Source organism: Coffea arabica, chromosome 3e, assembly GCF_036785885.1.
Source record: "Coffea arabica cultivar ET-39 chromosome 3e, Coffea Arabica ET-39 HiFi, whole genome shotgun sequence".
In the NCBI taxonomy this organism is placed as follows: Eukaryota; Viridiplantae; Streptophyta; class Magnoliopsida; order Gentianales; family Rubiaceae; genus Coffea; species Coffea arabica.
The window spans coordinates 13,058,149-13,072,485 of record NC_092315.1 but is presented as its reverse complement, the minus strand read 5'-3'; the positions used below and the strand labels follow the sequence as shown (position 1 = coordinate 13,072,485).

General features: G+C 38.1%; 1 protein-coding gene and 1 long non-coding RNA gene across 2 annotated transcripts; one reads left to right on the top strand and one right to left on the bottom strand.

Moving 5' to 3' along the window:
- Window positions 1-2,020: 2,020 nt before the first annotated feature.
- On the bottom strand, window positions 2,021-5,476 carry LOC140038393 (uncharacterized). Its single transcript, XM_072083733.1, has 3 exons — window positions 5,211-5,476; window positions 3,084-3,280; window positions 2,021-2,217 (listed from the first exon to the last, which is right to left on the bottom strand). The coding sequence occupies exons 1-3, from the start codon at window positions 5,474-5,476 to the stop codon at window positions 2,021-2,023; spliced, it is 660 nt and encodes a 219-aa protein (XP_071939834.1).
- A 467-nt stretch (window positions 5,477-5,943) lies between these two features.
- LOC140038656 (uncharacterized) lies at window positions 5,944-9,398 on the top strand. Its single transcript, XR_011842227.1, has 3 exons — window positions 5,944-6,259; window positions 8,216-8,283; window positions 9,132-9,398. It is a non-coding gene; the product is annotated as an uncharacterized lncRNA (long non-coding RNA).
- The last annotated feature ends 4,939 nt before the right edge of the window (window positions 9,399-14,337 follow it).

Sequence of the window (14,337 nt, the reverse complement as noted above, 5' to 3'; positions counted from 1 at the left end):
GTTTTCTTTCTCTTTTCAAACACTTTGCACCATGAAATCAGTCCCATTTTAGTTCATTTGTGAAACCAAGGTCCAAGAAACATTTCATAAGCAATTTATAGTTGGTTGACATCAAAATTTCAAAATAAAACCTCTCACAAGCAACCAAATCAGTTGGCCAGCCAAAAAGAAGGGTTTTTCAGTTTTGTCGCAGTTTGGAAATAGAACCATATTTCACTCAATAAAACTTGGAATTAAGAATGGTTGGTGGAGTTGGAAACTAGAATCATAAGGCTACATTTCATCAGAACAAATCATTTTCAAAATCAATTCCTAAGTGAGAGAAAATAGAGCCACAAAATGCAGCTTCTACCTTTCTCTCGGATAGGCCAACAGAACAGGGCAGCAACTTTGCTGACTCACTACGGCTCACTCATTTCTAACCAGAAAGTGAATTTTATACCGTTAGAAAGCTACAACTGTTTAGTTTCAAATGCCATAGCGGAACTCGATTTTGACAGCTGTACAAAAAGATATGTTCGATCAAAGGGACACTGTTCAAGCTGTCCGAACACATTTTCCAGGTTTCTTCACATTTCGAAATTTCAGATTTTTCGCAATTAATTCAAATGATTTTTGGTAAAAAATTTTTGCACACCATATACAACATATATACATCAGTTTCATAGTCATTTGAGCACTAAAAATTTGAAATATAAACAAGGCAAAACAGAACAGATTTCAGCCAGCATTCTTGCGCAATTTCCTTTGATCTTTCCTTCGATTCTCTATCCATAATCATCTTAAACAACACTTAAACAACTCAAACCAAACATTATATCATCATATCAGTCCATACAACCAAGGTGGGAATTCATAGAGTCCACTTCAACCAATCCAATCCAATCCAAGTAATAACAATAATAATGAAGCTACAAGCTTCAAAGCCAAGGATAAAACCCATTAAAGCCAAGAATGAAAGACTGGATGGTGTTGGATGGTTACCTCCTAGCTTTAAGAGAAACCAGAAATTTTTGGCACCAAAAGCTCCAAGAAAACCGCCAAGATGAAGTATTTCTTCTAGCTTAAGTGAATTCCCAAGTGGTTTGTGAGTTGGATGCAAAGTTTGAGATGAAATGGAGGAAGATTAGTGCAAGAATGGTGGAAAGTTTTCTTCCTTCTTTCTTGGAGGAGTTCGGTCAAGCTTGAGGAGAGGAGAGAGAGTGTATGGCTGATGAATGAAGCTTCCCTTGGAAGCTTAAGTGATTTGTGGTTATAATTTGCAAAAAAGTCAACTATGAATAGTACTCACGCGCGCGTTTCGTGTCCGTTTTCTCTCGGATTTGTTTCATTTGTGCACTAAACTTCTAATGTACTTCTTTTAACATTATAATTATTCACTCTTAGTAGTCTAGAATAAATTTCTTAAATCTTCATTGGGTTGATTCGATGCGAAAAACGCGAACTTCCAATTCGCGCGCGATAAAGTGAAATTTAAAAGAAATTCTTGTAACGATAATATAAGTAACTAGTACTAGGATAAATAATTATAAAAATGACTATTTTAAGAATAAAAATATGAGCCCTTACACGAGTCTAGTATTAATTCCTCAAATCCCCAATTAGTTTGTACCAGCGCGAGTTTTGGAAAACTTTTGACACGCGCACGGTATAAGCTTAATTTTAACTCACTCACATCTAATCTCTCAATTAACTTTTCTTAGTCTACTATTGATCATTCTTAATTTTTCAAGATTATTGTACACTCGAATCGAATTTTGTCTCAAAAAATGTGTACTCATTATTTCTTACTAAACGAGCCTCTGAAAAATAAATTTTGCTAACAAAACGTTTTAAAAACATAAGGGAGACATTGTTCCATACAAATGAACTTGAAATGGTTGAAATAAATTATTCGGAGAAAATGGGTGAATAAATAATTAAATAAGCCAGTCAAATAAGATAAAATTAAGAAAATTTTTGGGTCCTCACACTCTGACTCCGATAGGTGATTCCATTTCACCAAATACTGAATAACCGACTACAAATTCCGCATAGTAGCTCTCCTCTTGAGGACTTTCTCAGGTTTTAGCTTACACTGATCAGCTGTATCTAGTGCTGGCAGGGTAGCTTCAATAGCTTGTGTGTTCCCAATCTTCTTCTTCAATAGGGAAACATGAAACACAGGATGGATTCGAGCTCGTTCAGGTAGTAGTAACTTGTAGGCCACTGCTCCCACTTTGGCAACAATTTAGAAAGGCCCATAATACTTTGCAGTGAGCTTCAAACTCCTTCGAATGGCTACTGTTTGTTGCCTATAAAGCTGCAATTTGAGAAACACCCAGTCTCCCACCTATAGAGTTCTTTCTGTCCTATGCCTGTCTGTAAAAAACTTCATGCGCTTCTGAGCCTTGGTGATACGAACGGCACCAACTTTGTGATGCAACCCGTACAGAAAGGCCTGGATCTAGAAAGTGGAGACTCACATTGAAGACGATGAATGCAGTGGATCACCTAAATCCGTTGATCACGTGGTCAACAAACCTCGGTATTTGTAGAAGACGCCACAATCTAGCGCGGTCCTAGATTGATAAGTCAATTGAATACCTAAGATATAAATCTAAGGTATTCAAGGCGCTTCAATGAAGCTTTGAGAGAACTCTCAATGTAATTTTATTAATCATCAAAAACTGAATGTAAACAATGACTTAAGGCTATTTGTAGTAGTGACTAAGACCCAACAAAGCTTGGAAAACATGAAGGAAATTCGGCCAGCCCTTGGGCTTCTCTTTGGGCTGACACTAGCGACACAACATACGTACCGTAAGGTCCGGGGGCGTTGCCCCTGAGCCCCCACCGGGGCGTGTCGCCCCCTGGACCCCCGACTCGTTGACCGGTCAGCGAGACCCCCGAACTAGCTCAGCGTAGGGACTAACTCGTTAACTAACTAAAAGAGCTATTGGACCTACGGTCCACATGGCCTAGATCTCTTTATTACACCCTACTAAACTAATAATGGGCTATGGACCCCCTTAGCCGAATCTTGGACTTCTAATCTTCAGTGACGGCCGAGACTAGGACAACGAGCCTAGTTTCGTTGAGACCCTCGATGGCCTTTGACTCTCCACTTGACTCTCGGGCCGCACGAACCAATGTTTGTAGTGTCTCATTCAATCTCTTCACGCGAGCTCGTGTCATAGGCCCCAATGGTACCTTCACTTGCTCCACTTGGATAGCTCTCTCGACCTCCTCATCACTTGGCCAAGTTCTCTTTGATGAGAGATAGAGCTTGGAGTCTATCCTACAACATGATAGCTACAGTAGGTATGACACTGTCATGGAAAGGCCCTAGAGGAATGTGGTTTGGCTTGTATCCGTACAGTGCTTCAAATGTAGAGCTGTAAACGAACCGAAACGAACCGAGTATCTCATGTTTGAGCTCTGTTCGTTAAGTGATTCGAACTCCGTTCGTATTCGTTCGTTAAGTTTCGAACTCTAAACCTGTGTTCGTGTTTGGCTGGTTAAGTAAAGTTCGTATTCGTGTTCGTGTTCGTGTTCGACTCGTTTAACATAAACGAGCCGTTCGCGAACACGTTCGAAAAGTTCGAATCCAGATTATTCTAGGCCTTAAATATGCCACACAAATCATTAATCATCCTAAAAAATAATTAAAATACTAAATGACTAAATTCCATTATTCATTAACTGCATAACCAACATTAACATAAAAACAACAAATAAAACAAAGTAATTTGTCCTTCAAATATAAAAATTCAGCCATAAGACAAGTACAAATTTGCTCCACTTCACAATTTGACTATAACTACATCCACTTCATCTATCCATTTGAATCCATCAGCCACGGCAAAGAAAATGAAGTGACTGGACCAAATTCATTGTAGTTGAAAAGAGCTAGGTGGACCAAGGCATTCGAATTTTTTTCCCCAAGACTCTGCAAAGAATAGAGTAATAATCAACTATAAAAGTTTTCAATCAGTTTTAAAAATATCAATCAAAAGGAACTAGACATCATACATGCATATAGAGGAATTAAGAATGACAAACATTGAAAATTTCCACCACCGCTACAGGTATTTCATTTTTTTTTCTATCTTTTCCACCCTTGTTCATCATCATCATCATTTCCCATACCATGAAAAATTCGGTCAAACAAAACCAGAAATCTTAGACTTAGAATTATGTCCCTAACCCCTCAATCCATTGTTCACATCAAACTTAATCCATCCAGTGGTTTACTTGTCATATAATTTTACTTTCTCTGCATCAAGTTTCCATTCTGAGATCTCTAGCTATTGATTTAGCAGCTTGAAGCTCACAAGCACGGAAATGGAAGGAAAAAAAATGCTTTGCTGCTTGCTGCTACTGCCTTGATGTCTTAAATCATCATGCGCCAGTTTTGACAGATTAATGAATGTGTCTTGATGAAAGTAAAAAAAGGAAATGATATGCACAAGAAATATTACATTATTCCAAGATTTCAAGTATTAGATGCCAAAAGACGAAACTACAGCTGAAGACATCACGTGAGGGACAATTTGGCTAGCGTTAGTGCTAAAACTTTGACCCTTCAAGCTTGCAATCAAATTTGATCTAATGAATTCAAAAAATTCCAGATTGAGAAACATAAATCATAGATCTGTGAAAAATCATACCGAATCAAAGGAGGGAGGCACGCGATCTCCGAAGTCAGCCAGCCACCAAAGATGTTGATTGGGGCAACTGAAACTCCGGTCTCTCTCTTATCAGTTTGGAAGTTGGAACAACAGTGGTCTCTCTCTCTTATCAGTCTAGAACAGCAGCGGAGCTTATCAGTTTGGACTATGGACGGTAGAAAGTCTAGAACTTTGGACAGCAGCGGAGCTTTCAGTTTGGACTTTCAGCAGCGGCCAACGGGGAATGAAAACAAAAGTAAGGCTGGAAAGGGAAGGGGAAAGTTTTAGAATTTCTTATGAGTAATCCTAAAATTTGTCAAATGACAATTATGTCCTTGTTCGCGAACGTTCGTTAAAATTAGCGAACATGTTCGTGTTCGCTCGATTATTAAACGAACACAAAAATTCGTTCGTGTTCGGTTCGTTTAAGGCTTTCGAACGAGCCTTTAACGAACACGAACGAGCCGAAACGAACCGAACTAACGAACAGCTCGGTTCGTTTAACAGCTCTATTCAAATGGAGAGACTTGCAAGCTGGTATGAAAATTAGTATTGTACCAGAGTTCAGCTGTTGGTAACCAGCTGCTCCAGTGTGTGGGATGTTCACTGCACATGCTTCTGAGGTAGTTCTCCAAGCATTGGTTCACCCTCTCACTTTGCCCATCAGATTGATGGTGATAAGAAGAACTATAATGTAGGCTTATTCCCAACTTATTGAACAGTTCTTGCCAGAATCTGCTGATGAAAATCTTATCTCTATCAGAAATAATGGACTCTAGTAAGCCATGCAACTTGTAAACATTGTCAAGGATGTGAGGACTCATATTTTAATTATTGCAAAATATTCTTAAATTGGTCATTTAAAAGTATTTTTGCATGTGAGTTACTCAAGTTTTCCCAAATTGCATGAATTTCTTGAAAATGAGTCTAAACAATTGGTTCTTTAAACAATTATTATTTTAATGACCAAATTTATTCGAGTTGAATTGTTTATGGTGATTTTGATTGTTATATATACTTGAATTATCATATTTTAAAGTTTTAGAGTCGAATAAGTTGAAGTTTCAAAGTTCGAGCGAGAATTCCTTAAGTTCGACTCTTGTGCGCCTGCGTGCCGAAATGGCCCCGACAGGCGCATTAATCTGTTTAATTGGAGATTTAAGAATTTGATATTAGACTACTAAGAATGACTATTAATGCACTAGAGGAATTACCTCGGAGGTTTAGTATACAAAAGTAGCAAACGAGCACGAAAAGTGGTCGCGCAAAACCCTATTCGGGCCTAGCGAGGTTTGACCTTGAAAACTTAGCCTTTAAGCTTCCTTTTCTCCCCAAAAACACACTTAAAAAATTCTGAAACAATCTCTCTCATCTTTCTCTCTCTAAATTCGGCCCTCACAAGTAAAAAAATAAAGGAAGAAGAGCTCTCCAATTTTTCTGCTCAAACCTTGCACCTAATCCATCAAAGTTCCTCATCAACTTGTGGGTTTTCATCCTAGCTAAGTGGAGGAGCTGATTTTGTGGCTTTGAGGGTGGATTGGGTGGTTGATGGTGGTGAAATTTGGGAAGGAAAATTCTGATTTTGTTAGGTTTCATAGCTCCAAGAGGTAACACACAAAATCCTTGCTTTCTTGGTTCATTTGTAGCTCTGAAGAATTGTTGTTATTAGTTGAATTTGGTTGGTTGATGTGGGTTTTATGAACTCCCACCATTGTTGTTTGAGGGCTGTTAAGATGTTAATGTGTGTGTGAGTGTGATTTTGATGAGTTATAATGGTAGAAACTAGAAGAGGAAGAGAAAAGAGGGAAATTGAGAGAAAGGAGGACTACTGACCGAAATTCTTGACCTTGTTATTCTGTTTTTCTGCCCATATTTTCGTGCCTTTTTTTCAGTCCATTTGAGTGCTGATATGTTGAGCTTTAAGTGTACAAAATTTCAGCCAAAAACCCTTTGATTTGGTACACCAAAATTGCACGCAAAGTTTGGTCACAACCCTGGAAAATTTCTGACTTACTGCCCGACTTCTTGTTTGCTGCTGCCCTGTAATTTCGAAAATTTTCTGGTGCTAATTGAGCTTCCAAATTGATGTAGATATGTTGTGCTGTGTGTATTGTGGTTGTCTACCAAAAATCAACCCAAATGGTTGGTTAAATTTTGAGTTACAAGTAAAGAAGCAAACTGGAACAAGCTCCAGAATTTTCTGACCAGCAACATTTGTGTAGATATAACATTTTGTTCGTTGATCAAAATCGAGTGCTACTTGTGGAATTTGAAACTAGACTCTTATAGCTTTAAAATGGTACTAAGCTCATTTTCTAGTTCATCCCGAGTGATCCGTGGTGAGTCTTGAAAGTTTGCTAATTGACAGCCACTGTTCACCCGAGGACAGTCCAGAAATTGCAACTTGTTGCTGATTTTTGAACCACTTGGGTTTGGATATTGAAAACAATTTCTTCTGTATAAATGTAACCTTGTGAATCTAGTTTTCAATGCCACCAACCATTCCTGATTTGAGTAAATATAGAGCCAGATATGGCCTTTTTGCTGAAGTGTGTCAGAATTGAAAATTCTGGAAAACAAAGCTCATCAGTCCTTAAGCTTGTGCGAACTTCAAACTTTTATTTCTTGAGCTAGGAACGTCGGAATAAAGTTCCGTTCATTTTTTTTTGAAAACTGGAATGGAACACATATCAAATTTCAAAGGCTGGTTTTGATTCTATGATTTTTGACAAAAATCCAAGGTTATTGGAAAAGTGGGGACTGTTTTGCCCTATCTTCTATGAACAGAAATTTCACTTGAAAAATTAACTTGCTTTTGATTTGACTTTTGGATAACAGTCTTCTACAAAGTTGTTATGTTTCGCATGAAGTGTCCGACGGTGTAAAATTTTACATTTTTGGACTTTCTGAACTTCCAGACCGATTTTTCAAAGTTTCACGCGTAAAAGTGAAATTTTCCGATTTGAACCTGCTTGCTCTTTTAAGAGCTTAGGTCACTCTTTTGAGACTCTTGGGATATTCCAAACTTATTTTTATGGTGAAAACGTGCTCACTTATAATTTGGAACTTTATTTTGAATGTCGGTTTCGATAAACCGAAATACTTGAAAATTTGGCCTTGAGCATTTTAACTAGAGAAATCCTTGAGAAATTTCACTAAATTTCCTATTTGAAAGTTAGAACTTTAACTTCCATATTTATTATGGAAAAAGTGATTGTTTGGAAACTTTGACTTCGTAAGTTTAGAAAACATGATTTTTCACTTATATTCAAGCACTTGGGCTATTATTGAAAATTTTCTAGTACGAACACATTTTTCTCCTTTCTCGATTTCCGTGCCAAATTAAGCATTTTACTCTTCTTTTGAAATTGATAGTCCTTGCCACGATTTAACTCAGAAATGGGACTTTTAAATTCCTTTTGGTTATTATTCCAATGATTAAGTGAAAACTTCCTATTTCGATTTGTTTGAGCTTGAGGCTCTTGAGTGTGTGTATCTAAAAGATTTTCTTTTATTCGCCTTGATTGAGCATCTAGGTAATTCGTGATTGTGATTAATCTCAGGTGATCCAGAGGACACCGAGAAGCTCTTTTAATTTCTTGCTTTTGCTCTTGCTTTGCTCCGGATTACGGTGAGGGATTCCGAACTGTTTTGCACAAAAAAAATTGCTTCTCGAGCTTTTATAACCACTGTTTGTATAATTGCATATATATATACGTGATGTGACTTGATAAGTGCTCCTTACATGGCTAAGTGGTCAAATACTTGATGAATCTTGTTCACTTGAATGATAAATACTTATTCCTAGGTAAGTGTGTACTTTATCGCACTCGACCTAACTGTTACTGTATCACTTAACTGTTCAATATTTCGTTGTTTATATGTTATTTGTGTATGCTGTAGGCCATGTGTACTTTATCACATCGGCTGAACAAGGCCTTTCCCCCCTTCGTTATCACCTATTCGAGCCAGAAGTGGACTCGGTCGGATAGGTTGATAACCCTGGGCACTGTATTTTGGTATACTCGAGTATTACCGCTGGAGGGATAAGGTGATGGCCAGTCAATCGAAGGAGTTACCGATGGGAGTTATAAGGACGGGAAGTGGACCGAGTACTGTATCCGTTTGTGTTTGCTTTACTATTAATATTGTAATTGCTCTCCTAGTTGACATTTCTCGGGTAAGACTCCTCATGAGCATTAATCTCTGAGACGAAGCAATCCTTGTAATGTTCTTCTAGTCGGACGAGCCACTATTTGTTAGACTAAAATTCATGACAATATATTTATATGGTCATTCATTCCAAATGTACGTTAGTGATTTTAAATGATTTATGAGTTGTACTCATAGTAAAGTTACCAGCAAAAGCACTACTTCTACATGTGTTTTCAAAGTAGCACTTACGCACTAGTTTATAAATACTTGATTTTCCCTTTTGAAACCTCATTGAGCTTCAGCTCACCCCCAAAAACATTTTAGTTCTATGCAGGACTCGAGAAGGATAGTTACTCAAGCACAAGGATTTGGAGTACCGTGGATTATCCTTTATTTGGGTTGTGATTGATTTTCATTGTGGAATGTAATGGTTATTTTGAAAGATTTGTGAACTTTATGGTATGATGTACTTGTGGTTGAAGTGAATGTAAATCTCATGATATTTTGGGGATTATACTTTTGTAAGAATGATTTGAATTGCAAACATAAGGATTGTACTTAAGTTATTATTATGAAAATTTAGATGAAGTATTGGACTTGTACTTTGATATGTTGGACTGGTGGATATAACATACTCCGTTTGAGTTTTTAAAAACCATCGATTATATTCATGCTTGAGTTTTGTAGTGAGTCCCGACGAGAGTTGGGCAGGCGGCTCGCCGAACCCTTTGGTTCGCCTTAGGGGGAGGTGAGGCTGTCACAGGTGGTATCAGAGTTTAGGCTCTAGATCTTTGTAGTGTATCTTAAACTTTAAGTATAGGATGCCGGACTGTGGAGTTTGATTGTCTAGTAAGTGGAATGTGATCTTAGTACTTGATGATTGATTGAGTAATATGTGAAGCTGCTGTAATAGTTAAAGTCGGCATGTAGTGATGTGTTAGCTGAAATAATTGTATTTATGGAACGATGTGTATGCAACCCCTATGTAATGAGTGTATTCTCGATAAAAGTAGTAGATCTAGTACCTGATATTTTGAGTGTATTCTCCTTATGTCTTCACAGATTTTCTTAGCATGGCGTTTTAGTCATAGCATTATTACGATTTCTCTCTAGATAGATTGTGGTATGAGGAGAATTTCGAGAACGAAATTTCTTTAAGGGGGAGAGAGTGTGAGGACCCGGAAATTTTCTTTATTTCATAATACGTTATTTTATTTTCTCGCATGCATTTTCGTCACTATACCCTATTATATTGATTTGTCCGAGATTTTTATAAGTAAATATAGTTTTTAAATCATTTTTCTAATATAAGTTAGATCATGAGAAATAAAGAGTGTATATTGGACGTGGGATCCGCTAGTGGCGTTAAGTGCGACAAATTCGGCCAATTAGATTAAGTTTTGTATACCAGAATTAAATTATTAGGTGTTAAGAGGTAATTAGAGATTACCTAGATGGATTAGTATTGGAGAGACAAGAGGATAAGTTTAAGCTTAAAAGGTGACAAGTGTCACCATCCTATTTAATCTTGGATTTTGACCATTTAACTTTACCTTTACCATATATCAAAATTGACCCAAAAATCATTCTTATTTCAAGCGTCTTTGGCCGGCTCTCTCTAGGAAGAAAAGAAAAGAAACCTTCAACTCTTTTGCTGATAATCTTGCTCAATCTCCCAATCCAACCGATTAAACTTGAATTCCTCCATAAAAACCCTTAGTTTAGTAGTAGTGAGGTTGGTTGTGAAGTGGTTTGGAAGAAAATGGTGCTAAGTTGGGTCTTTTCTTGGGTTGGCAAGGTAAGTAACTAAGGAACCTTTCCTTTGATTCTAATAATGTCTAATTAGTGGCTTTTGTGGCTAAATATGTTGATTTGTAGTAGGTCTGATGGTTGGAAGTGGAGTTTTGATGGATTTTTTATTTATTTTTGATTTTTCTGTTTTTATATAGTAATTATTGCTTAGTCATGGATTGATGGTTTGTTATAGTGTAAAATGAAGTTGGTATATGTTGGATATGATTGGTTGCGGAAAATTTCTGGTTTGGTGCGGAAATTCTAGTTTAGGGTTTCAATTTTCCCTGTTCTGTCCGATTTTATTTGAGTATGTTAGAGGCCGAATCAGGTTTAGGTTAAAACATAAAAGTTGTAAGAAATGATGTTTTATAGCTTCCTGTAAAATTTCAGCTCGATCGGAGCACCGTAGCATATAAAATGACCGTAATACCCTTGACTGCCCATAAGCCCTATTTTCGCGGACAGTTTTCTGTCTTCGTGGGGATTTCAATTTTTGCCTCTGAAAATGCATGATTTAGCTTTGTAGGTCTTCATAAGAAATGTAGGTATATGTTTTGGATTCGAAACGCCATAAGATACACCTCAATCGGACTTCAGTAGCCTGAGTTATTGTCGTTTAATCATAGTGCGGTTAACTAGTCTGATTGTGAGATGCTGGTTCTGTAATTTGGAATTTTGACCTGTATACACTATGAACTAGACTAAGTGGTCTTCATCAAAGTTGTAGGCCTTTATTTTCTCTTCGAAACGGTATACATTACACCCCAATCCGATAAGCGTGGCTTCGGTTGTGTCTGTTCCGCTAAGAGATGTCAAATCTGCTATTTAGCTTTTGTCCTTAAAACTTGATTTCGAGTTGCATTCCTAGACTTGTTTTGTATTTGAATGAACTTAAGCCTAGTTGAAGGGCTATTGTATTGAGATTTCTTATGTGTTGAATTGGACTGATTTGAGGAAAAACAATGAAGCCATAAATGGCTGGAATATAGCAAAATACAAAGGGCATGCTGCCCAAAATTTTAGGGCTAAGCGATTCCTTCAATTGAGTTGATCTTAGTAAAAATGAAGGGTTTTGAGGGTTGTTTGTAACCCTAGGACCAACTGTTATCTTTTTATTCAAAAGTCATAGTTTGATTCTTCTGTACTAGTACTGAACTTGAAAAGGCATACGACATATAGTCGGGGCTCATTTATGCATTTCATTTACTGGGTTTGTGGATGTACGAACTATAATTGTTTTATCTTAATTATTTTAGAGTTTCTTGGCGATTAAAGCCACTTTGGGTAAAAACCTTTTGAAGTATCTGTACTGGAACCGGTGAGTGTACCACTCCCCTGAATTGTTGTTTAATCAGTTCATCTATACTTGAAATGTGTGACATGCATAACTATGAACTCTGTTATTCTGAATAAGATGAGGGTGTACTTTATCACACTCGTTCTCTTGCCTGTACTGCATGAGTTGGAATCTATTACTTGTATTTGTTATGTACTTGAACTCGTTACTTGCGCCTGTTATGAGATCGTTTGGAAGTGTGTCCAACGATCTTCCTGTTAATTTGAGCTCAACCTCATGGGGAGTTAATTAAGTCGAGTCAGCAAGGGTTTGGTCGAGGTAATTGACAACTCATGGGTGCCTGTTCCTGGGGAATCTTTGGGTATTGAGACTCTTGATTCCGGTATACTCGAGTATTATCATTTCTGTTCCTGTTCTTGTTTGGCGTTCGGGCCCGATAAGGGGTATGGTTGGTGGACAGGATTTGGCGTTAAAATGGTGTTCTACTGGACTGGTTCCTTTATTTGAATGTTGACAGAGGGTCAACTAGGTTGGATCAAATATTGCAACGGGGATTGGGCTCTTGAGAGCCCTCTGTATCCTTTAAATTGTGGTGTTCATTCATTTCTTGTATTTGATGTGTATATGTGCTCTAAAAGTGATTTCTCATGATTTCTACTATTTATACTTTTGGTACCTCATTGAACTTTTAGCTCACCCCGTCCCGTTATCTTTGTTTTCCTTATAGGAAACCATCTTTTGGAACTTTGATGTTTTTGAATACTGAGTTGGGCTAGTTAGAAATTCTTTTGCTCTTTTGGGTATAGCTTCTCGACAATTTGGAAACCCTAAATGTATCTTTAAAAAAAAAATTTCTTTTGGTGTGTAAACTTACTAATATGTATATTGTACAGTGTTTCCTTATCGTTATATGTCTGTGGGAACGTTGTCCTAAAGATTGATTGTATCTTATAGTTCGGTTCAATTGGGTTCTGAATGTTATTTCCTCGAAGTTCTTCTGAGCGTTTGGTAGGGTTTCCGTTCGTTCCAGATCTGAGTCCCGGCGAGAGTTGGGCAGGCGGTCCGCCGAATCTTTTGGTTCACCTTAGGGGGAGGTGGGGCTGTCACAGTGTGAGCCTTATAAAGTGACTGAATTTGGTTAGACGATCCACCACCACCAAAATAGTTTCAAAGCCTTGAGATAAGGGAAGCTGTTCAATGAAATCCATGTAGATGTGTGACCAGGCCTGCTGAGGTACTGGGATAGGTTGCAGTAGTCCAGGCTATGGAACATTTTCATGCTTATTGCGCTGGCAAATGTCACACGACCGTACAAATTGAATGACATCTCTTTTAATCCCAGGCCAGTGAAATAGAGCTTGTATTCTCTGTAAGCACCTTCTCTGACCAGAGTGTCCTCCCACTGCTGAGTCATGTAATGCTTTGATCAGGTTGTTCCTGATATTGTTGGCAGATCCCACGTATAGTTTTTCTTTGAATTTTAGCAACCCCTGGTCCAAGTGATAATCTGAATCAGCATTGGAGTCTATGAGCAGCTGAGCTATTTTCTGCTGAGCTCCTGGATCACCATTATAACTCTCAACTAGTTCTTGCATCCAAGCTGGTTGTACTGTGGAAATGGCACACATGTGGTATGCTGAGATATGGTTGGCTTTGGTCTCCCCTACTTTCCTTCTAGATAGAGCGTTAGCTACCCCATTGTCTGAACCTTTCTTGTACTGTATTTCATAATCTAATCCTAGTAACTTGGTGAGCCACTTATGCTGTAAGGGATGTGTAAGCCTCTGCTCCAGTAGATGCTTGAGAGCCCGATGATCAGTCTTAATGACAAAATGATGGCCAACCAAATAATGCTTCCATTTGGTGACTGCTAGCACCAGGGCATAAAGTTCCTTTTCATACACAGATAGCCCCAAGTTCTGAGGAAATAAAGCCTTGCTGAGGAATGCTATAGGATGTCCTTGCTGCATCAGAACTGCTCCAATGCCTACACCACAGGCATCAGTTTCTATTACAAAGGGAAGCTCAAAGTAGGGAAGCTCCAATGCCTTCTTGAGGTCTTCAAAAGCTATCTGAGCTTTATGGTCCCATACAAAGCCTTCTTTCTTCAGTAGCTGTGTCAAGGGCTTGCAGATCACTCCATACCCCTTGATGAATCTTCTGTAATACCCAGTCAATCCTAGGAAATCTCTCAATTCTTTGACTGTGCTAGGGGTAGGCCAGGTCCTGATGCAGTCAACCTTGGTTGAGTCCATACTCACCCCAGCATCAGAAATCACACGTCCCAAATACTCTATGGATGTCTGAGCAAATGAACATTTAGACTTCTTGCAGTAAAGTTGATTATTAGTCAAGACCTTAAGAACAGCTTGCAAATGTTGTACATGTAACTCTAGAGTGGGGCCATAAACCAGGATGTGATAAAAAAAAACTAGCACA

What these genes read in the sequence shown, in the direction of transcription:
- LOC140038393 (XM_072083733.1), bottom strand. Translation starts at nt 5,476, where the DNA reads ATGAGTCCTCACATCCTTGACAATGTTTACAAGTTGCATGGCTTACTA. An exon ending in TTACCAACAGCTGAACTCTG is followed by an intron (nt 3,281 to 5,210) that starts GTACAATACTAA and finishes ATCATGTTGTAG; the next exon opens with GATAGACTCCAAGCTCTATC. An exon ending in AGAGTCAAAGGCCATCGAGG is followed by an intron (nt 2,218 to 3,083) that starts GTCTCAACGAAA and finishes TTGTTGCCAAAG; the next exon opens with TGGGAGCAGTGGCCTACAAG.